This window comes from Puma concolor, chromosome A2 (genome assembly GCF_028749965.1).
Source record: "Puma concolor isolate L17-30 chromosome A2, mPumCon1.1.hap2, whole genome shotgun sequence".
Lineage (NCBI taxonomy): Eukaryota > Metazoa > Chordata > Mammalia > Carnivora > Felidae > Puma > Puma concolor.
In genome coordinates this window covers 145,591,480-145,615,432 of record NC_141668.1, presented here as the reverse complement: position 1 = coordinate 145,615,432, position 23,953 = coordinate 145,591,480, and the positions used below count along the sequence as shown (strand labels likewise).

General features: G+C 46.0%; 1 protein-coding gene across 1 annotated transcript; it reads right to left on the bottom strand.

Annotated features, from left to right (window-relative positions):
* Positions 1–1,947: 1,947 nt before the first annotated feature.
* DNASE1L3 (deoxyribonuclease 1L3) lies at positions 1,948–23,821 on the bottom strand. Its single transcript, XM_025916410.2, has 8 exons — positions 23,536–23,821; positions 15,801–15,889; positions 12,267–12,374; positions 11,568–11,680; positions 8,761–8,873; positions 5,964–6,121; positions 2,425–2,521; positions 1,948–2,122 (listed from the first exon to the last, which is right to left on the bottom strand). The coding sequence occupies exons 1-8, from the start codon at positions 23,674–23,676 to the stop codon at positions 2,009–2,011; spliced, it is 933 nt and encodes a 310-aa protein (XP_025772195.1). The 5' UTR covers positions 23,677–23,821; the 3' UTR covers positions 1,948–2,008.
* Between the last annotated feature and the right edge of the window lie 132 nt (positions 23,822–23,953).

Genomic DNA, 23,953 nt, shown 5'->3' with positions numbered 1-23,953 from the left:
TAGGTGGTACAGATTATGGCTCCAAAGTGAGCCTATTCCCTCCTCATGTTACCCTCTTCTCACTAAGCAGGGCCAGGAGAGTGAGTTTAAGATCTGGTTTCTCAATAACTAATGAAAGAAAAGTCTTATCCTCAGGTCTTCTGGGAGCCTCTCAAAAATGCAGGCTTTTGGGCCCCACCCCAGACCTTCTGAGACAGCCTCTGGGGGCCTGGAGCCTAGGCATCAGCATGGCGACAGGTCCCCTGGGATTCTGGGACACACCAGTTTTGAACCCTCTGGATAAAGCCAAAGCTGAAAGGTTGTGTACCACCAAGGTGTGCCTTCCTTCCCCTAAAAGGCACAAGAGTTCCTTGCCCCAGTCAGGCCAGGTGACCCAAAGGGATGGGAGCATGTCTGTGGCCCTGTTAAGTTGTGACCAGCAAGAAGCCCCACTCTGCCTCCTCTTGCTGGGCAGAGTGGCCCCAGAGCCAGCAGGTGCCCGTGGCTCCAGTAAGCTGCTCCAATGCAGAGACAGAAGGATGTCCTGTCACAAAGGAGGTCACAGGGTGGGAAGGACCAGCTGGAGCAGTGGACAGGACAGTGGTTGGTCTGGTCCACCTTCCCCTGCCTCCCCCACCGAGCACAGGGCTCTTGTCCCAGCCATGACGCTGGCCTCTGGAATGAAAGGATCATCATCTCCTCCAGAGTAAGCTCATTTGGGAATTGCCTGCTTGACCACTTGGGACCTTGGAAATTGGATGTCTTCCTGGGTTGGTGAGCCCTGCTCACAAGAGGAGGTGACAGGAACTTTATAACCTTACTACCTTCCCCCCATTCCAACGAAATTTGGGGGAAAATGGTTTTCCCATGTAAGCAGAACACTTTTGATTTAATTCCGTCAGTCAGATGCAACCAAATTTCAAAACTCAGGCTTATGGTCTCTTTTTCTTATATCAAAAGTCACATTGTCTCTGATATATTAAGGAAAATCAGCGAGAAGTAGGACCATGCATAATATACTCTATGTTTCAAGGTTACATATGGTGCTTATTTATGCATAGACTCTCTTGGAAGGATGCATAAACTGGTAAGAGGGCTTGCTTCTGAGACAGGAAACGAGTGGGTGAGGTCCCGGGGCAGCATTTCTTGTCTCTGCTTATTCTTTGGTACTGCTCGTATATTTAGCCATGTTCAGGTACCACTTGAACAAAAGAAGCAATGTAAGGGAAAGCGAAGTGAAACAAACAAGAATGGTCACCATGGATACAGGCAAAATGGTGCCGGCAGGAGTCCTCTGTAACTCTTTGGTTGCAGAATGATAACAAAACCCTGAGCCTCTGCCAGCCAGCTGGCCTACTCAAAGCCCAGGAGGAGGGAGGCTTGGGGCCATGCAGGGAAGGGGCAGTCCTGCTGGACACAGAGTGCAAGATGGGATGAAGGTGAGGCTGACGTGTTACGCCAGAAAATACAGACCCTTGTGGGCATCCAAAAACTCTGGGCTCTCTCCAGATGGCGGTGGGAGCCCCCGCAAGGTATTGAAGCAGGGCTGGGAATGCAAGTGGGCTGTGGTCAGAATGGAATTTCAAAGGATGGCACTGGTGGTTACTGGGCTTGCTGAGTTGGAGGACAATTTGGAGGCAGGGAGGCCAGGTGGGATGGCCTTCATTCTTCATCCCCATGAGACATGATCACCATCCTGACCTCGAACGGGAGGGGACAGATTCCTCAAACAGATAATTGCCCAAATCCTAGGGTACAGTTGGGGCCTTGGCCTTTCTCAGGACGTGAAGCCTGTCCTTTTGGACTGCAAAACCCCCCAGTTTCCTTTTAGGTAAGTCAGGGGAGGAAGGAGCCCAAGAAGGGTAAGAGAAGACTGTCCTCCCAATTTGACTCAAGTCAGATTAAATTCAAGTTGAAAAATGAAAGCAGTTGGACCAGACTTGTTTCCTGAGTGCAGGCAGAAGTTCATACCTGTTAAAGCTGTTTTATTTAGAAGCAAGAAATGGTTAATAAAATGGCATTCTTGTATCTAGGAGCGACGGGTCTTTTTCTTCCTTGGAGAGATAGATTTTTTGTTGGTGGCGAAGACCCTTGAAGATTGTAGTTTAAATTCAACTGGAAAGTGGTCACTGACATCCAAGGCCTATAAAGAGAAAAAGGAGATAAATTTGGGGATTAGGAGACTCTCATTTTAGTGCTGAACAAATTCAGGTTCAAAGTGGGAAGACAAAAGGCCTAAAGTCACCCAACAGAACACACACTGGTGAGCATCATCCCTGGACCAGCTCAATCAGAAATTGAGACAGGTCTTCAAGTCACAGAATCATGGGCTTTGAGACTCAAGGTCCAATGGCCCAGTGTTGTGTCTCCAGTGGTGGCCTCAAAGGGTGACACCAACTCATCTTCCCAGGACAGTGGCACAGAAAGACAAGATGGCAGCTGTACCTCCTCTTTGGTCAACCCATAAGCTTTCTGGAAGTCAAAGGTTCTGTTTGATCTGTGAACAACAAAGTTGATGATCTCTTGTCCTCGAAGCACGATCCTGGAGAAGGGGAGGGAAGACAGTCACATTAATCCACCTTGTTGATTTCTGAGACCAACCAAATTTCCTGTTTGACATCTGGAATGGACTGAGCAGCCTGGCTCTTCCAAGTGATGTTCAAAGTGCAGACCTGGTGACCCTTAGGACAATGCCTCAGACTGGGAAATGGGACCAAGCCCTGCCGTGGCCCCATGGGCTCCAAAACAGTGTTTCCCTGTGTGGGCAGTTAGCCCTGATGGTGGAGGAGAAGATTATAAATGATACGTGGACACCACACCACGTACCGATGACTTGCATAGTGAGAATATTTTTCCCTTCACAGTTATTTTTCACTTTTCTTGATTTGATTATAGAGAAAGGTACTGGCTTATCTTTAATAACCCCCTAAGCTCCCATTTTGACCAAGACTGAGCAGGCTGGAGTCACCAAGCATTCTGCAAGCGAGAGAACTAAGGCAGAATTTAACATGGTTTGATTTTCACAGGGCTTATTTTTAGCTATTTTCAATTTACGACAGAGGATATTGTTTCTCACCTTAACATGAAATTTCCTTTAAAAATTAATTTATTTCATTAGAAGTGAATGGACTTAAAGACAAATACAGACAAAAACCATAGTATGGTTGCTTTGCGGTGATAACAAACACCGGGAACATGGTAGCTAAATGAGTCTGGGAAACATGGACTCTAATGTATCCCAGGTGGAGTGATGAGTTGGGGTCTGCATGGCTCCAACCCACTGACTGAACAAGGACAAGGTGAGTCAAACTGCCAGTTCATGCCTCTCCACCAAGCTTTCCCTGATCCGACCTGTGACTTGGTTTCCTGTGTTTGCTACCATACCACCGGGGTTAACTTTGAATTCAGTACCCAAGTGAACTCTTCACCTTCGGCTGGAGATTTCTTAGAGCCATCCTTCAGACCCAGAGAGTAGAGAGCAACATCATTAAGACCCCCGTTTCTGACTCCTGCATATGTGTGCAGGCCATTGAAGTCTTTCCCGAGGCGTGGCACAGGCCAGCTCTTGACATCTTTTGTGTCCAGCAGCAGAGCACAGCTCGTGGGAGGTGTTCAATAAATATCTGAACACGGAACGAAGACTGGAATTGAGACCATTTCATTTTACTCTCCTTGTTAGAAATTTATATGCCTTTTTATAAATTTTCTTTTTTTTTTTTTTTGAACGTTTATTTATTTTTGGGACAGAGAGAGACAGAGATGAACGGGGGAGGGGCAGAGAGAGAGGGAGACACAGAATCGGAAACAGCCTCCAGGCTCTGAGCCATCAGCCCAGAGCCCGACGCGGGGCTCGAACTCACGGACCGCGAGATCGTGACCTGGCTGAAGTCGGACGCTTAACCGACTGCGCCACCCAGGCGCCCCTATATGCCTTTTTAAAAAACCCTAAAAGATATATGCTTGTACGGAAAACAGAAAATTCAGAGCAGCAAAATGAGAAATTTAAAAAAAAAAGCACATGTAATCCTGCCATCCTTTGGCATATATGTGTATAAAACTGAGGTTCTTTCAGTAAACATCTTTTTTTAACCTGTTCCCCCACCCCACCCAATCTTACGTGAACATCTTTCCCTGTGATTCACTGTTCTCTGCTTCATTATTTTCAATCACCTCCCTCTTGTTGGTCAGGGGTGCAGAAGGTTCTTGACCTGCCCACGGTCAATGCACAACTGCATGTGAGTAGGCAGGTGGGTGAACAGACTGGTGGGTGAACAGGCTGGCGGGTGAGTGGCCTACTCCAACCAGCTTTGTTGGCAACTGGTCAAAGTGAGAGAGAGGAGGCAGGCACCTGCGAGCTCGGCCTCTTGTAACCCTCCTGCCTTGATTCCGCTTTCCCCAGTGCTAGGGCTGTTTCCACTCTTGAGAGCTGGAGCAGTGACTTCTGCAAAGGACACACCAGCCCTGAAAGCTCCGAGAGGAACAAAGGAGGTCATGGATGGAAATGAAAGCCAGACCTCAAAACTAGAGAAGTGAGAACAGCTGTCTTCTGGCAGAAGCCGTCTCCTGCTTCCTCGGAGGCAGGCTGAGCTCTGGGAACTGCGGTCACAGCGGATTTCCCAGCCTGCGGTCTCTGCTGTGGGTGGGGAGATCATGAACATGCACACAATTCAAGTGCCTTCCCCACCTCTCAGTTTAAGAAACAAAAGTGAGAGCTGATTGAAATTCCCCAGGGAGATGTTACAACTGTGAGAGAATGTTATTATTTACTTTTTTTTTTTTTTTTTCATTCAATCTCTACACCCAGTATGGGGCTTGAACTCACACCCCGGGATCAAGAGCCCTGTGCTCTACTCACTGAGCCAACCGGGAGCCCCGAGAATGCTATTATTTACAGGTATGTGTTTGCATTTAGGAATATGTAACAAAAGCTTTTTTTTAATTTCTTTTTTAACATTTTATTTATTTTTGAGAGACTGAGCACAAGCAGGGGAGGGGCAGAGAAAAGACAGAGACAGAATCTGAAGCAGGCTCCAGGCTCCGAGCTGTTAGTACAGAGCCTGATGCGGGGCTCGAACCCACAAACTGTGAGATCATGACCTGAACCCACGAACCTGTGAGATCATGACCTGAACCAAAGTCAGAGGGTTAACTGACTGAGCCACCCAGGCACCCCTGTAGCAAAAGTTTTAAAAAAGTAACTACCCTGGGTGCCTGGGTGACGCAGTCGGTTAAGCCTCTGACTTTGACTCATGATCTCACAGCTCATAAGTTTGAGCCCCGCTCCAGGTGAGCCCTGCTTCTCTCTCTCTCTCTCCCTCTCCCTCTCCCTCTCTCACTTGTACCCTCTCTCTCAAAAAAACAACAAAAAAAAAGTAAATACCCTTTTACTTACTCGTCTCATTTTTAGTTTTACCTTGAGCAATTCATAAATATATGCACAAAGTACATGTATAGAATGTTCACTTCAGCAGTGCTTCTACCAGGAAACTCTTGGTAATAACCTAAGCCCAATGACAGGGGATTTGAGTGAATGCATTGTGGTATGTCTTTGTGATGAAATAATTAACAGCCGGTGAATGTATGGAACGCTTACCATATGCCAGGCATTGTGTGAGAAGACATATACTACTTCATCTAATCCTCATCGTGGCTCCATGAATGAGGCACGACTACAATCTCCATTTTACAGATGAGGAAGCAAAGACACAGACATATGCACAGATACATGAAATGGTAGAGGCAGGATTTGAATCCAGACCTGTCTGACACCAAAGCCTGCACTAGCCACAGTTAAGCTGCAATGCTCAGGGCTCCCGGACACGGCCATGCAGTTTGCACACTGCACAAGTACCCAATGGCCGGGCCTGAAGTCTAATTGACTCAGCGCTGCAAGCCAGGTTCTTCCTCCGCCCAGAGCAAGGCACCTTTCCTGATGCATACCAAGCACTGGATGGGCTAGCTGGAGTCAGGCAGGTGCCTCCTACCTGTCATATGCACAGTTGGTGCTCTCCTTGACTGTGGTGTCCTCTTGGTCCCCTATCAGCCAAACAAACCCGGGGTCAGTCCTCAAGCGGATGTTTTTCCAGGCCTTCTTGGGCACATAGCTACAGCCGGCATTGAAGTCACCCATGAAAATGAAATTCTGAAAGACATTATTTGGAACCGTCACCTTGTGTGTATTATTGCCAATGCTTTTGCTCAGAACTGCTAGCAATGGCCCCACCTCCCATACTCAGCAAACAACGGGGTCTGTTATGGCTAAATTGTGCCCTCCCCCACCCCTACAAATTCGTATGTTGAAGTCCTAACACACGATACCTTAGAATGTGACTGTATCTGGAGAAAGGCCTTCAAAGAGGTGACTAAGGTAAAATGAGGTTATAGGGGTGGCCCCTAATCCAATATGGCCGGTGTCCTCATAAAAAGAGATTGGGACACACAGAGACATGGACGGAAGACCGTGGACAGAAGCCTCAGGAGAAACCAACCCTGTTGACACCTTGACCTTAGACATCCAGCTTCTAGGGTTGTGAGGGTATACATTTCTGTTGTTTAAGTCACCCAGTCTTTGGCTGCACTTGGCAAAGTAATGTAAGGTCTTTTTCTTTCTTTCTTTTTTTTTTTTTTTAGAGTTTAAAACTGAGTCACAGTTTTGATGAGTATTTGTCAGGGGAGAACGTACAAGGGAAGGTGTTCTCACTGGGAAGGAAGATGTTTGCTGTGGCCCTTCCCTCCTGCTCTTAGTCACTGTGTCCCTCTAATTCAGCTTGTGGAGTTAGGTGGGGATCAAAGAATCCAGCTCATTTATCTCCCTCAAATCTCTCTGGCTCAAACTACTGTAGAGGATAAACATATGGATGTATCAATGCCTTTTGTTTCCGAGCAGGACAGATGAATTTGGGTGGCTAATTTGACACCTTTGGCACCCTGCTTTTCTGTCCTATTGTTTGGAAGTTGGGAACTCACTCCTGTGGAAATTCTGTCTACTGAGGAAGTAGGAAGAGCCTGAAAGGAAGGAGGTGACAGAGTGAGTTGTCCACCCCTGCCCCGAGGCCACCAGCAGCACCTCCTGTCTTAGAAGTGTTTTTCCCTTCAGAGCTCTTGGAACAGAATTTTAATATTCCTCAATCCAGAGGAAGTGTCGGATTTCCTTGCTGGTGCTGTTGTTTGGGGCTGTTGCTGACTTTAGAGTTTTCTTCAAAAACATTTTATTTTGACCTCAGAGACCATGGTTTTCCCTGAGATTGATGGGCGCGGCCGAGGTCAGAATGTCATCCTTAACCCGAGTGATCACCAGCTCCTATTGTTATAGGCATGATTTGCTGAGCATGTACTGCCTGTCAGGCCAAGCATTAAATGTTTCATAAAATTTAAATTAAATCTCACAATAAACACTAGAAGGTAGAAGGGAAACAGGATAGAGGGATAAAGTGACCAGTTCTAGGCCACTCAACTTATGGGCTCAAGTGGTAAAGTCAAGAATTAAATCCTGATCTGCCTCACTGAAGGGCCCTCAGCACAAGACGGCCCTCTTGTTCACTCTTGTGCCACCGATGTCTCCCTAGTGCCTGACATGTAATGGATGCTCAGTAAATTCTTGTTGTGTGAATGAATGAATTCAGAATTTTAGGAATGAATGAGTCTTTCTCTTGTCTTGCTTTTTACAAATAAGCAATGACTTACACACCTGGTGCTCTCCATGTCCTAGCTCTGTGTCCACACTTTCCTTGACTCATTTTGCAGTTTGAACAGTGGAACTGAGGAGGGGGGAAGGGGAGGTCACTGGAGTCACATCCCAAAAGGAGGAAAGAGGAATGAGGAAGAGCCCTCTGGAACACTTCCATATTTGCCAAGAGCTTTCACAGGCCCTCATAGCCACAGCGGGTGACATCCCCATTTTCCAGATGAGGCCGAGACGGATGGTGGATGTATTCCCTTTCTGTGAGAATAGCACCCCTTGATTATTTGGGAAACTACTTTCCTCCTTCACCCCAGTCTGTGAGATTGGGCTGAAGCTCACACTGATTTAACAAATCAGAGCTTCTTAACCAGAGCTGATCGCAGTGGTTGGTTCAGGGATGGATGAATGACCCAATCAGGGCCAGTGGGACCCAATCCTGAGAAACTTATTGTATTATGACACAGAAAATCTGTCTCAGACCACTGGGTCTGGAAGCTGCTGGTGGCCATCTTCCCTTCCCAAGGGTGGAGCCCACCCAGAGGAAAGGAAGGCAAAGAGATGGAAAGAAACAGACAAGCCAAGCCCTGATTACCTTGTCTGAGCCCTGGATCCAGCTATGCCTGAACTACTTCTGGACATTTTAGTCACATAAACCAATAAATTGCTCTTCCTTTCATGAACCAATTTGAGAGTCATCACCTGCAGTGAAGGACTCTTGATCCCTCTGTGTCTCACTGTTCTCATCGCAGAGTGAGAATGAGAAAGGTAGTTACTTCACGGGGTTATTGGGAGGATTAAATCAACCTGTGCATGTTCAGCCTCAGTGTGGCCTGGCAATAGCTATTCACCCAGTGATTTTGCGCAGCCATTATTGGGGGAGCAGTGTACGAATTGCTGAGACCCACGTGGACAGTACCCAGGCAAATTTAGCAAGAAGGGTATTTAAGGCAGAGGTAAGGCCTAAAATGAGGCTCTAAAATAGTGGGGGTCTGCACAGGTCCTGCCCCACCCCCCATCCTCCTGGGGAGTCCCTCATCCCTCCCCAGAACCACATTCTGCCTCTGCTAGACAGGAATTCAACAGACACAGAGGGTCATCACCTCCGCCTTCCAGCGATGTTTCATATCCGTGTAGACATCAGCCAGCTCATCAATCTCTTTAACGGAGGTCTCAGGGGTGGTGTGCAGGGGGACAATCACGAAGTCCTTGACAACTGAGGAACAGGAAAGAGGCGGAGGTCACACACTTCCCTGAACAGAGGAAGGTTCCATGAACACTGCTGAAGGGAAACAGACTGTCCCCCTAGAAGGCCCAGCCTGCATTGTCTGGGTCCCCTCATTTCTAGAGGGTCCAGCCGGTGGCTGAGATGTGCCTGTTCTTAGGACGATTAGGCCGGCATTTTCAGTACATGAAAGCCTCTTTTCTCCCACTCACCTGCAGAGCTAAGAGAAAGCCAGTAGACAGTACTGCTTGCTGGTATTGTGGGTGTTTTTATTTTCTCATTTTTTGAAAAATTATATTCTCTACTTTTTAAAAACTAATAAGTCAAGCCTGTTTGGCTTTTGTACTAAAGAAAAAAGTTTTTTCTAATTAAAAAAAAAAAAAAGGAGGCTTGTCAGTTTATGCTTCTTTTGTAATCAGGAAAAAAAAAACCCAAACATTATTTAAAAAAGAAAGTGGTCTTTTGTGAAATATCTGAAAACCTCCCCCCACCGGGAGGGACAGAGGGAGCCTTGGAACTGAGCCTCGCCCACCTGGCAATGGAGCTGTTGTGCTCTGAATGCCTCTTCCCCCGGCTTTCCCTTGTCCTGTGCCTGGGTCCCCAGGCCTACTAGGGAGCTAGGGGCTGTTGGGAATCACTGCTCAGGTCACACAATGGAAAGTCAGGACTCAGAGCCTGCAGCCTGTCTCCAGGACCCTGCACTTACCCGCCAGCCTTATTTCTCACTCTTCTCAGGCCTCCGCTCCACCCCCCATCCTCTCTCTGGTCTCCCTACACATCCCAACTCCTTTCCACCTCTGAGCTTACTGGCACCTCCCCTCAGAATGGCCCTTTCCCCAGGCTTCTGTGACTGGCTTCTTCAGGTCACAACCCATGTCACCTAAATTGGGTTGGTCCCTCACCCCACTATGGAATGCACCCTGCTTGTACTTCCTTCATGCCCTGAGATTACTTGCTGTGCTTCTGAGTTTGGCCCACTGGAACCTGAGTTCTGTCTTGCTCACCCTCTTGGCTCCAGCACCTAGCACAGCACCTGGCACATGGGAGATGCTCAAAACTGTTGATTGAATACATAAATGAATGAATGAGTAAATGAATAAAAGGGAAAAAAGATAGATGAATGGCTAACTCTATCTTTAATCTCAAATACAGGGGACATAATGTTTCCTTGTACAAGATAGAAAATTCCAAACAGGAGGGCTCCTGGGTGGCTCAGTCGGTTAAGCGTCCAACTCTTGGTCTCAGCTCAGGCCATGATCTCATGGTTTGTGAGTTCAAGCCCTGCGTTGGGCTCTGCGCTGCCAGCACAGAGCAGAGCCTGCTTGGGATTCTGTCTCTAGGTCTCTCTGCCTTCCCCATCCATGCCCCTCCCCCTCGCTCTCTCAAAATAAATAAATTTAAAAAAATTCTAAACAGGGCATGGCTGAAGTGCCATCCTAGGGGAGGAGAGATAGAGAAGGGTGAAAAGGTGGAGGCCCAAGACAAACAGATTTGTTTAGCAATGTTTAGCTGTGTGTAGCTGAAGACTCTCTCGGAGAAGAAATAATCACTTGGGGCGGGGGGCAGGGTGCTCTCCAAACACTGCTCTGGTCAGCTAAGTGTGAATTGTGTGCACGATGAAGCTATTACACATGCTCTCTGACGTGCATTTCTGTCCTAAATAGCCCCCAGATCCTTCTCTTCTTCTACTGGAAATTCCTCCACCTTTCTTCCATGTTGGTTTTCCTGAAGTACTAATTAGCCAGGGTGGGAATAGTTAACTTCATCGTTCAGGGTGTTTATATTTGTGTAGTATAAATTTGGGGGTACATGCTCACATACATTTATTTATTTGGTCATTATCTGTCTTGCCTACTACAACATAACTTCACTAGGGCAGGGGCTTTGTCTGCCTTGGTCAGTGCCTGGAACAGACCATGGCACGTCGTAGGTACTGAAAAGATATTGGATTCTATATAGCTTCAATCTGCAAATCAAATTAATTCTTGACTTTCCATTTCAAGATGCACTGTGGTTAAGAGTATGTGCTCCCAAGATAGTGGCTTGGGTTACAGCCCTGCTCATTCATGTCAAGAGCTGCTGGGTGACCTTGGACAAGTGACTCCACCTATTTGAACCTTGGCTTCTTCAAATGTAGAAGTGGAGACAATCCTAGGTCTCAACCTGCAGGGTGTTGCAAGGTTGCAGGAACCTGGCACTAATCAGGGATCAATACTTGTTAGTGGCTTATATAAGTGTAGTTGTCGTCAAAGTTAAGGGAGCAATCATTTGGATTTCCCCTCTATACCCAGTCCTTGGAGGACTTTGCCATGTCATTACTAGAGGCAGAGGGAGACTTTAGTTTGGGGTTCATTTCTGCTGGCCACCACTGCGATTTTTCAGAATGAAGCTATACTTGACTGCAACTCAAGAATTGCAGTAAATAATTTCCATCAGCCTAACTGCTCCAACAAGAGTGGAGTTACCACTGACTTCAGGTGCATTCTAAGGGAGGAGGTCTTGGCATTCTGAGAAGCCAGGCTGCATCCCTAACACTCAAGTATCAGACATTCTCAATGGCCATCTCAAGTCTGATGCCTCCTTAACAATGCTGTGTAAACCCTGGGACCCCAGCTCACATCTGGGGCTATTGTCCATTCATGGGATCACAGGGAGGTTATTCACTACTGGCGCCTTGGGTCTCACCGGTGTAGGGTGACTGGAACCAGACCACAAAGGGTTCCCTGGAAAATACATCTGTGTCTCCAGCCTGATAGTCATGGTAGAGGTAGCGTTTCTTCACAGACAGTAGCTTTTCCCTAGGGGAGAAAAAATAGGAAGCACTTCCAGCTGAGTCAGTTGACGTCTTCATTCAAGAAGCAGAGACATGGCTTCATTAGCCCCCCAGGCAGGCTCTTGCCCTGCAAGGGATCTTTCACCCGAGAACAAGGCTCCATCTACTCTTCTCCATGGCCACCCTTTGAAAGCTGGAGATCTGAGCAGTACCACTTATCTGGGGCACCCACAAGTTAATGTTCAGACTTAGAACAAATTACTGTAGGAAGAAGACAAAACTCTGAAGTTTCAGAGACAGCCATGCTGGGCAACTCAGGTTTCCATCCCTGGGCCAGGACTTGATGAGGGAGGATAAAGAACTCCTGACCCTCCTGACCAGGCAGTCACTGACTCAACCAACAAATTAGGTGTTAGGAAGCTGCTTGTACTCTTTAGTTTGAAGAGGTAACGCTTTGCTTCAGAGTCAATTTGACAGCAATTATTTTGATCAATATTGAGAACTGGTTAGAGGTCAACATTTGGTTTTGAAGAAAAGATAAGCATTTTGATTCAATTCACAGTCATCATTTATAAGTGAGCCACATTCCAGGAAGCATAGGCTATACTCACTTGTAGAGAAAGGCATACTGCTCTTTATATGTGTTTCTTCCAAGGCGAGAGCTAATCACATAGTTGTACATTGTGCCTTTTCTTGAATTTCTTGAATTTCTTGAATTTCTAAAATGCAGAGATTTTACATTATGCATCTTAAAAAATAAACATCCCCCTATTGCATGTTCCCCTATCTTCACTCTGTATCCATATCACCAATGGCATCATGGAGAAGGGTTACCTTTCATCATAACCTTGGGGTCTAATAAGAAGGGCCACCCACCATTGACTGGGAATGTGACATCTTCCAGGATCTTGACAGCCATTAACTCTTACCCTTAGAAGATGGGTACTGTTGTTACCCACCTTGTATAGTTTGCAGGTGCAGAGCTGGGATTTGAACTCAGATCCTACATACTCCAAATCCACACCCTTTGCCCTGCACCTGTGGGACATTATTGAGACCATAGAAGCTTCAGGCCAGAATCTGCTCCATATCTCACTCTGGCTCATGGCTGGGGCTGACCTCATACTTCCTGGTGGAGGAAACCTTATCAGGTCACCCCGTCCATGCACTACTGCTGAACATTTATCATATGCAGAATTCCTAGTAACGTTTTCATTGGACATTCACTCCTGCTCTGAAAACCCTCAAGCATTTTCTCACAAGTCCTAGAACTATGATTTCAGACCAGCTATTGTTTATGTTCTGGGGGCTGGCAATACAGATGTGAAGTCCCATTACCTCTACCCCTCATTTACACCAGGGAAACTTGACTCCCCATGTGTTTGCCAAACCTGCTGATAACTCACCCTGGGCAGCGCCTGGCATGGTCTAACCCATTTGCCCACAGAAAGATCTAGGGCATGTCTAAGCTATAGCATATTCTCAGGTTTAGTAGCAGAAGGAGCATATAGGGCCCAACCTAGGCCCTACAGAAATTCCTAGGACTTTAGGTACATATTCTTTTTTTTTTTTTTTAAGTTTATCTATCTTAAGAGAGAGAGAAAGAGAGAGAGAATCCTAAGCAGGCTCCTCGGTGTCAGTGCAGAGCCCAACTCGGGGCTTGATCCCACGAACCATGAGATCATGACCTGAACCGAAATCAAGAGTCAGACGTTTCACCAACTGAACCATCAAGGTGCCACTAGATACATATTCTAAGGCAGGTCTGGCTACTGGGGCCTGAGGAATGTGGACGTTGGATTCCACTGGGCTTCCAGTTTGGGAAAGTTGGCCTTGTTCTGAATCTAGCCTGCCAAATTTTGGGTTGGCAAAATGCTTGCCATGACTCAGCTGTGAGGTGACTAAGGCTCCTGTTGGCTTACGAGGGATAAGGGGACAAACAGGCCTGCTTCTGCCTGGAGTCAGTGGCATGGTCTAGGGGCCCTGGGACAACTGAGGCCAGTTGGGGTGGGAAGACTCAATCCAGGCTGGCTGTGGGGAGGGGCATAGAGCCCCTGTCCCCTCGTACTTCTGAAAACTGACCAGAGTCCCTCTAAGGAAAGCTCAGGAGGTTCAGAATAGAGCACCAGCTTTGGAGTCAGAAATGACCCAGGTTCAAAGGTAAGCTCCACGATTTACTGGCTGGGTGAACTTGGGCAAGTCCCTTCTCTCTGTTCCTCAGTTCCCTCAGCTATAAGGGAAACAGTAATAGTACCCACCCCACAAAGCTGTTGTGGGAGTGAATGAAATAGCACACGTAAATTGATTAACTGGATGCCTGGCATGTAGTTAGGGTACCGATGGCAGCTGTTACATGCGGCCCTCGGGACCATCATTTGCCACCATAATTTGCTTCCTTTTACTAGTAATAGACACCACCAGCCCTGACTGGTCACTGCTACAGACCAGGCACAGCCCAACCACTTATATGCAGGATTTAATCAGCACCACATTCCGGGAAGATGGGTTCCATTACCAGTCCCATTTTATACACAGGGAAAATGAGGTGCAAAGAGGGTGAGTAACTTGCCCAAAGTCATAGCAGAGTCAAAATCCAAACACAAGTGGTCTGAGTTGAGTGTAGGCGCCTGACCCTTGCACTAAACTCCCTTGTCCGTCATCAAAGATCAGATCTGGAAAGAGAAGAGCTGCTGAAGCTGAATGGAGAAGCTCAGCCCAACTCCATATTTCCAGATGAGAAAATGAGCCCCGGAGAAGGGGGAACCAGCCCAGAGGACCCTCTGTGTGAAGGAGAGTGTCCAAGATTTCCTCCCAGGCTGAATGAGGCTGGATTGACCATTCATTTACTTAAAAAATAATAATAATAACAGGGGCACCTGGGTGGCTCAGTTGGTTAAGTGTCCAACTTCGGTTCAAGTCATGATCTCACAGTTCGTAGGTTCGAGCCCCGTGTCAGGCTCTGTGCTAACAGCTCAGAGCTTGGAGCCTGCTTCGGATTCTGTGTCTCCCTCTCTCTCTGCCCCTGTCCTGCTTGCACTCTGTCTCTGTCTCTCAAAAAGTGAATAAACATTAAAAAAATATTTAAAAAAATAAAAATTTTAAGTTTATTTATTTATTTTGGGAGAGAGAGAGAGTGCACAGGAGGGGCAGAGAGAGAGGGAGAGAGACAGAGACTCCCAAGCAGGCTTTGCACTGTGACAGTGTGGAACCCAATGTGGGGCTGACACTCACAAACCGGGAGATCATGGTCTAAGCCGAAATCAAGAGTCAGTTGCCCAACCAATCGAGCCACCCCGGTGCCCCTTGAATATGCCTTTTTAACTCACATTGGGATGATTTTCAGGTGGGTGGGTTTGCTGATTATTCTTTGAGAAAGAATATAAATCACAAATATAATCCAACATAATTTAAAAATATTTGAGGACATTATCTTTTGGGGTTTTTTTTTTTGAAGTTGTAAAATCAGATTTTTGTAAGCTATTCAAATCATATAGAAATATATACAATAAAAAGTAAATATTCTGCATTTCTTCACTGACTGCCTCCACAATGGTCCTCCAATCACACCCACTCCCCTGGCCCAGAAGTAACCACTATTAATGGTTTGGGCACATTCTTCCAGTCTTTCCTCTAGGCTCATGCAAACTCAAACACATGCTTATTCATGTATAGGGTAATGTGATTACTAAAATGGGCTACTCTACCTACGGTTCTGAACCTGCTGTTTTCAATATACTGCAGCCATCTTTCCATACTGGAATATTTAGCTCTAAGCTATTCTGTAGTGATCATGATTTTTAATGGCTACATCATATTCCAGCCTGCGGGCATACCATAACTTCATATTTGCACTCAACCTTTTTTTTATAACGGTAGTTCTAAGCTCAGCCCCTTGTCTCTTTTGTTTCTCTCTCTGTCCTGGCTCCTCATCTGTTCCCTCTACTTTACTTTATCATATTAACACTAGCTGGTTGAAAGTTCTCAGGACTTTGGCTAATGGAGTTGGAAGTGTGGGCAGTGTTGGTCATGTGACTTGGTAGTCAGGGTGAGTGCTGGCTTTCACCCTTGGTTCAATTCCTCAGGCTTTTCAGGTGTCCTTGCAGTTGGCCTTGAGTCTGCAGAGGGTCTAGGAGCCCCGTCTTTACCCATTTAGTCTGTCCATCAGCATGGGACAGATAATGTTGTTGCTGTCCTTGATTTCCATCAGGAGTATGATATCACAGCGTTTGATGACCTGTGAAGACAGAATTCGCAGGTGTTTCAGGCCATTTACTGCAAGTAATAAAATCTTTTATTGGGCACTTACTATGTTTTAGGTATAGGATTGGTGCTTTGTTAAAGTAATGAATTTCATCACTGAAATAAGTGAAGAACTTTGTGAGGCAGGTCGTATTTTGATGTCTATTTTATTTGATTAAAATTTTTATTTTTAGGGGTGCCTTGGTGGCTCAGTCGGTAAGCATCCAACTTTGGCTCAGGTTGTGATCTCACGGTTCATGAGTTCAAGCCCTGCGTTGGGCTCTGTGCTGACAGCTCGGAACCTGGAGCCTGCTTCTGATTCTGTGTCTCCCTCTCTCTCTGCCCCTTCCCTGTTCATGTTCTGTCTCTCTCTGTCTCAAAAATAAAATAAAACATTAAAAATAATTTATTTTTAAGTAATCTCTACACCCAACGTGGGGATCGAACTCACCACTGACTGAGCCACTCAGGACCCCCCCCCCCACCTTTTAATGTTTATTTCTTTTCAGTTATGTCCGTTTTAAAGATAAGGAGCCTGGGGCTCCAGGAAAACCGAGTAAACTATCCAAAGTCACTCAGCTAGAAAATGGCCAAGGCAGAATGCAAATCTAGGCAATCTGAATCCAGAGCCTATGATCACGTGTCCTATATCTTGTTTTTTTTTTTGCTTGAATAATCACCATAATAATAATAATAATAATAATAAATATTTCTTAAGCTCTTAGTATGTGAGAGGTGCCAGTATGGATATGGGTCTCCCCAGTTCACCTGGCAACAAAATCATAATAATAAAAATTACAAGGGCTAACATTTATTGTGAGCCTACCATAAGCCTCACCAACACTGTGAGAGAACTATGATTATTGGCTCACTAACCTCAGGAGAAAACCAGGCTCAGAGTGTTTGAGTGGAAAGTTTGAAGTCACACAGCCAGTATAGATGGTAGAGTCAGGATTTGAATTCGGGTTCTTGTGACTACAAAGCCTACCATGCTGTTAAAACATCAGGGAGAGCTGGGTCCTGCCACCAAGCCAGCTTGCTGATTTAGTCACTGGTCTCTGTCAGACCTTTCTGGAAGGCACTTTAAAGTATGTATCGGGGCGCCTGGGTGGTGCAGTCGGTTAAGCGTCCGACTTCAGCCAGGTCACGATCTCACGGTCCGTGAGTTCGAGCCCCGCGTCGGGCTCTGGGCTGATGGCTCGGAGCCTGGAGCCTGTTTCCGATTCTGTGTCTCCCTTTCTCTCTGCCCCTCCCCCGTTCATGCTCTGTCTCTCTCTGTCCCAAAAATAAATAAAAACGTTGAAAAAAAAATTTAAAAATAAATAAATAAATAAATAAATAAAGTATGTATCAAAAGTCTTGGAGTATGTACTTACTCTTTGGCCTAGTTTTCCCCCTTTGAGGAAGGTCTTCTATTATAAAGAAATATCTACTACTTCTCTGCACCTCAGTTTCTTCATCTATAAATTGGAATGATGACAGTTATTCCCTCACAAGGTTGCTGGAGGATTAAATGGGTCCTTAGAACAGTGCTAGGCATTTGGAGCCACACACGAAATTATTATTGCTATTATTATTATTTGTACAGATCAAAGAGGAAGAGGCATTGTGCAATAGCACAACAAAAACTTGGAAACAACCTAAGTATCCCCAAATAGAAAAGCATTAAATGAAAGATGTTGTAAACATGGCATAGGACATTATGTAGCATTAAAAGTCATGTTTTAAAAGAATATTAACAACACGTGAAATACTTCCAATATAAAAGCAAAATACAAAACTGGTGATATAGGGCAGTCTCCATGCTGCAAAACAGATGCAGTTTTTAATTTTTTTTTTAACATTTATTTATTTTTGAGAGACAGAGAGAGACACAGTGTGAACGGGGGAGGGGCAGAGAGAGAGGGAGACACAGAATCCGAAGCCAGCTCACAGCTGACAGCTGTGAACACATGTTCAAGCCCACGAACCATGAGATCATGACCTGAGCTGAAGTTAGACGCTTAACCAACTGAGCCACCCAGGCACCCCCAGATGCAGTTTTATGTATTTATTTTTGCATAGAAAAATGCCCATAAAATGCCCTAAATGCCAATAGCTCTTATCTTCAAGTGATAGGGTAACAGCTGATATTTTTTTTCTTCTTTATATGCTTCTATATGTTCAAAGTAGTCCATAATGACCATTTTTAACTTAATAAAATTAAGTTAGAAATTAAAATTTTTTAACTTAAAAATGATACCTTTCTAATTTTAAAAAATTAAAGTGTTATTAAAAAAAGGAAACTGCTTGAGGATAAAGTAATTATGGGAGAGGAGATGATGGCCAATATTTATTAAGATATGACAGATGAGGGGCGCCTGGGTGGCTCAGTCAGTTAAGTGTCTGACTCTTGATTTTGGCTCAGGTCATGATCTCACAGCTCATGGGACTGAGCCCTGCTTCAAGCTCCACACCGAGCTACTCCACACCAAGCATGGAGCCTGCTTGGGATTCTCTTTCTCTGCCCCGCCCCCCAAGGGCCCCCTCGCGCATGCTCTCTATCCCTCTCTCTCTGCCCCGCCCCTGCACCCGCACTCTCTCTTTCTCAAAAAAAAAAAAAAAAAGTGACAGGTGAGAGTCTATTTAACATAAGTTAAATAAATTGTCTTACATAGAGTGCTTCATGTGGTGCCTGGCTTTATAAGTGTTAGCTCTTGTCATCAACTCATTAAATTTTTTTTTTTTTTAAATTTTTTTTTTAACGTTTATTTATTTTTGAGACAGAGAGAGACAGAGCATGAATGGGGGAGGGTCAGAGAGAGGGAGACACAGAATCCGAAACAGGCTCCAGGCTCTGAGCGGTCAGCACAGAGCCCGACGCGGGGCTCGAACCCACGGAGTGTGAGATCGTGACCTGAGCCGAAGTCGGCTGCTTAACCGACTGAGCCACCCAGGCGCCCCTAAATTTTTATAATAGTCCTTTGATGTTGGCCGTCTTGTTATCCCCATAGTATAATTGAGGACTCTGCCTCAGTGCAGTTAAGTAATGTGAACACCCTGTGAATGTGAATAATGGGATCATCCACTGCGGAGCCCTGCTTGACCACTATGCTCAACAACGGAGGAGATCCCCACATCCCCTGATTGCTCCTCCTCCGAGACCAAGGTCCCTTTTGAATGTAACCCATTGCCGCGGGACAAAAATGGGCCAGAGTTCAGACTCCCTTTCCTGAGCAGAAGGGTTGAGCTTTTATTTTTTCGTTTTGTTTTGTTTTGTTTCTGAGAGAGACAGAGAGAGAGAGAGAGAGAGCACAAGTGTGCGCTTGAGTGGGGGTGAGGGACAGAGAGAGGGAGAGAGAGAGAATCCCAAGCAGGCTCCATGCCTAGCTTGGAGCCCGATCCCATAACTCTGGGATCATGACCTGAGCCGAAATCAAGAGTTGGATACTCAAACAACTGAGCCACCCAGGCGCCCCTGAAGGGTTGAGCTTTTAGATTCCCTGTTTACAACCCTTTTGCCTCAATAACAAATGCTCTGGAGCCCCACATCTCCTTGATCTTGGCTCAGGTTATGATCTCGAGGTTTGTGAGATTGAGCCCCGCATCAGACTTTACTGACAGCAGAGAGCCTGCTTGGGATTCTCTCCCTCTCTTTACTCCTCTCTCTCAAGATAAACTTAAAACAATAATTTTGTTATAATTTTCTAATTATAAAAATAATGTTGCTTATTGTAGAAAATTTGGAAAATGTAGAAGACTATAAAAAAATCACCTGATGAACTGTAAAGCCACCACTCAGACACTTCTCATGTGATTTCTATACTTATACATATTTACAAAATGGCATCAGAATAACTAGCCCGTTAGTTGAAAATATAGGCATCGAATCAAATGGCCTTGGATTCATGTCTTGACTCTATCGCTCACCAGCTGTGTGATCTTGAGCAAGTCACGAATGTTCCTTGAACCGCCAGATTCCTTATCTGTAAACTGGGACAGTACCCTCCTTATGGGGTTGCCATAGAGATTAAAGGACATGATGGAAATAATACATTCGGTCTAGTCCCTGGCACAGAAAAGACGCTCAGCAAACAGTGGCAATATTTATTACACGGTTTGGGTCTTTTTTTTTTTTTTTTTAATCTCACATGACATTGTGAGCATTTTTCTCAGTTTTCAAATCCACCACTGATGCGTGTTTTCTCTGCCCCAATTTCAGGCCAGGAAAAATAGATCCCCCCCGGGCTCCATCTCCTCAGAATGAGGCTCCAAAGATGAGGGCCCCCAGAAGGCCCTCCCAAACCTGAAACTCAAGATTTTCCTGAGGCTGCTGTTCACAGAGGGAGGGAGTAGGGATTGAGCATGGCCAGTAGTGAGGGGCTCCCAGCAAGTGGTGTGGTGAGTGGGGCTGGGGGGAAGGGAAGGGACACTCTGGAGAACTCTATGAACACTCTGGGGCCAGAGAAGCCTATTAAACCTTTTGTTGTGCCTCTGAACAGGGAGCAACCAGCATGGTGGGGAAAGAGCCCAGAGAGGGTCAGTTAGGCCTGGGTCCAAGCCCTTGTTCTTTTGCTCACTTGCTCCATGACGCCCAGGACAATGTACTCCTCCTCTCTGAATTCCAGTTGTCTCGTCTACAAAATGCAACCAGTGGGGTTGTGAGGCTGAACTTGGATACTGCATGTTAAGGACCCGGCATACAGTAAGCAATCCGGAAATCATCATTATCATGTGCTGTGGGAAACAATGCCTCCCATGTCCACCATCTTATCCCCAGTGCGTGCCTCAGAGCAGCTGGCACGTGGTCTACCTTCAGCAAGTGTTTGTTGGCTGAACAGACTTCGCTCTTTAAGGACACAAACTGAAGAAGCAGACAGAAGCAGGCAGGGTTTGGCATCTGGAAAACTGCCCATGGTGCCAGCCAGCAAACCCAAGATGATGACAGCAGGCCTCCCTCACTCTCCAACCTCCCTGATGAAGATCATAATGACAACAGCGTGATGAAACTGGGCTCGTCTCTGAAGTGATAAATCCAGTATGGAAGAGTGGAAAACGCACCTCCACGAATATGGTTGGGTCATATGTCTGGACTTGATCCTTCCCCTTAACAGCTATGGAATCCTGGGTAAGTCACTTCTTTCTGAGTCTCTGTTTTCTGGATTACAAAGTGCGGGCAATGCCACCTATGTCATAATAAGAATATAACATTCCTGGGAATACCTAGGTGGTTCAGTTAGTTAAGAATCTGACTTCAGCTCAGGTCATGAGCTCATGGTTCATGGGTTCAAGCCCCACGTTGGACTCTGTGCTGACAGCACAGAGCCTGGAGCCTGCTTCAGATTCTGTGTCTCCCTCTGTCTCTGCCCCTCCCCTGATTGTGCTGTCTCTCTCTCAAAAATAAATGAATAAACATAAACATTAAAAAAAAAGGATATAAAATTCCTGGCCTATAGTAGGTACTTAGACATTAGCCCCTGTAAATATTACTTTCCTGAATGCCTGGGTTTGGGTTTTATTGTTTGTGCTCTCAATGGCTCTGGAGGTATTTGGGGATGGCCTCTGATTACAGGATGGTCTTGCAACAATGGGGAAAGTAAGGAGTCCTTGACAAAGACTTTTCACATGCTTGGTGTTTGGTGCGATGGGCTGTCCATCCATCAGCCCTGTGTCCATCCGACACAGCCGCTCAGGGGAGGTGCTGAGTATAAGCCCCCAATAATGGAATCACCAAGGAACAAAAGATAGTCTTTTGTTCTCTTAAGACTCTGATGACATTGCCTGGATAGAATAAGTGAGGAAGGTAATGGGAATACAGTCGGTACCTGGGTTCCACGAGCCCTTGTGTGAGGAAGCAGGGAAAATAGTTTCCTCGTATGTCAAAGTTGCCTGTTGAGCCAGGGAGTCTCGGCTCCCACAGGCTTGGCATGGCTCTTCTGGCTGAACAACAATCTCTGGAAGGCGTTGGGTGCTGTCCAAAGGGCAGGGCCAACCAGGGAGAGGACCATGTAAGTAAGAGCAGAGCATGCCAGTCCTTGCTCTAATCCACTTTGTGTATTAATGCCAACAGGGGCAGCTCTGTGTGAGATCACCTGCCCACTCACGGGCTCTACCTTGATTTGTCTAGGCCAACTGGTGCTACAGGTTGTGTAAGGCCCACTTTCAGAAAGGCCCAGGGGCTCAGCGAGGAGAAGGGAATTCCCGGGCTTGCTCACACAGCTGCCTGGTGGGATCTGACCCCAGAGCTCCTGGTGTTCCCACCATACCCTGGTGCCTCCAGGGGTTTCTAAGGTGATAATACCCAGACAGAGCCCTGGGAAAGGTTTCAGCTCCCAGCATCATCAAAAATAAATTAACCTGTAGGGTAAAGAGAGTCAAGCAACTCTAAAGAAATGTGAGCAGCATCTCCAGACATTGGTCACAATACCCACAATACCCACGGGAAGTCATATATATATATATATATATATACACACATATATACATACATATATATATGTGTGTGTGTGTGTATGTATATATATGTATATATGTATATATGCATATATATGTATATATATATGTGTGTGTGTATACATATATATGTACACACATATATATACATATATATGTAAATTTTTAAATGGTTTATTTATTTATTTTTGGAAGAGAGAGAGAGAACACAAGCAGGGGAGGGGCAGAGAGAGAGGGAGACACAGAATCCGAAGCAGGCTCCAGGCTCAGTGCAGAGCCTGACAGAGGGCTTGAACCCACAAACCATGAGATCATGACCTGAGCCAAAGTCAGACACTTAACTGACAGAGCCACCCAGGTGCCCTGTGCAAGGGAAGTCTTATCTAAGTGGAGAGAAAGATAAGAATTGATAGTTGGGAAAAGGTTGATGGGGTGGGCAGTGAAGAAGGAAGAAGAGAGGGGTGTAGAGAGAAAGAAAGAAAAAAAAAACAAAGAAAGAAAGAAAGAAAGAAAGAAAGAAAGAAAGAAAGAAAGATGGGAGGGAGAAGGAAGGAAAGAAAGAAATAAAGGAAGGAAGGAAAGAAAGAAAGAAAGAAAGAAAGAAAGAAAGAAAGAGAAAGAAAGAAAAAGAAAGAAAAGAAAAATGAAAAGCAACAAAACAGAATGAAAAAAAAGAAAGAAAGAAAGAAAAGAAGAGAGAAAAGAGCTAGCAAAAAAATCTGTGCTGCATTGATGGGTAAAAAGACCAGGCTGGGCTGGTCTCCCAGCTCCCCTCCACCTACCCACCCACCACCTATATGAGGTCACTTCACCTTTTGTTGTTCATCTCTTCGTGGGGATAAAAATCCTCCTTTTTAAGGGTGATGAAAGGAAATCACGTATTTGCAGTGCCTGACAGGGGCGTTCAGTAACCGGGAGCCAGATGCTGTTTTAGGGGCTTCACACGTGCCAACTCAAGCATTCCCTAAAACTGTCCTACAAGGAGGTACTGGCATTACCCTCACGTTCAGATGATGACATGAAGCCCAGAGAGGTGATGTGGTTACTGGAATTACTGCTGCCATTATTGTGACAAAATGCCAAGGCGGCTGCTACCTTCACCCCAGAGACTAACTTGAGTGGAACATCTCCTGAGTCTCTTAAAGTCTGAACGCATCAGAGAGGGCACGAGGGGGGTCCGGCGCTCTTTCCAACAGGAAAAGGTCTCACCTTCACGATGACATCCATGGCATTCTTGTTTTCCTTCTTGGCTTCCCCAAAGGACCTCACATTAAAGGAGCAGAGCCTCAGGGCCAGGGCACTGCCGGTGGAAAGGAGGAGAAGCAGGAGGAAGGTGGGCGGCTGAGGCATCCTGATGTTCCTCTGGCTTCAGAGAGAGGGCAGCGGTGTCTGGTGTGCGGGCTCTAGGACACTGCTTCAGGCTCAGCTGACTTATAAAGCCTGCAGATAACAGGAATTACTGGATTCCTTGTTGCTACTTTCACTTCTCTGAGGAACTGAAGATCATGGGTTTCATTCCCCAAGGAAATGGAGAAAAGGGGCTAGTCTTTGAGGAGCCCCTGTTTTTGTCACTCTGGTGAGGAAATCGGCCTGCGTAATTTGGGCACCATCCTCCGCAAAGTCACTC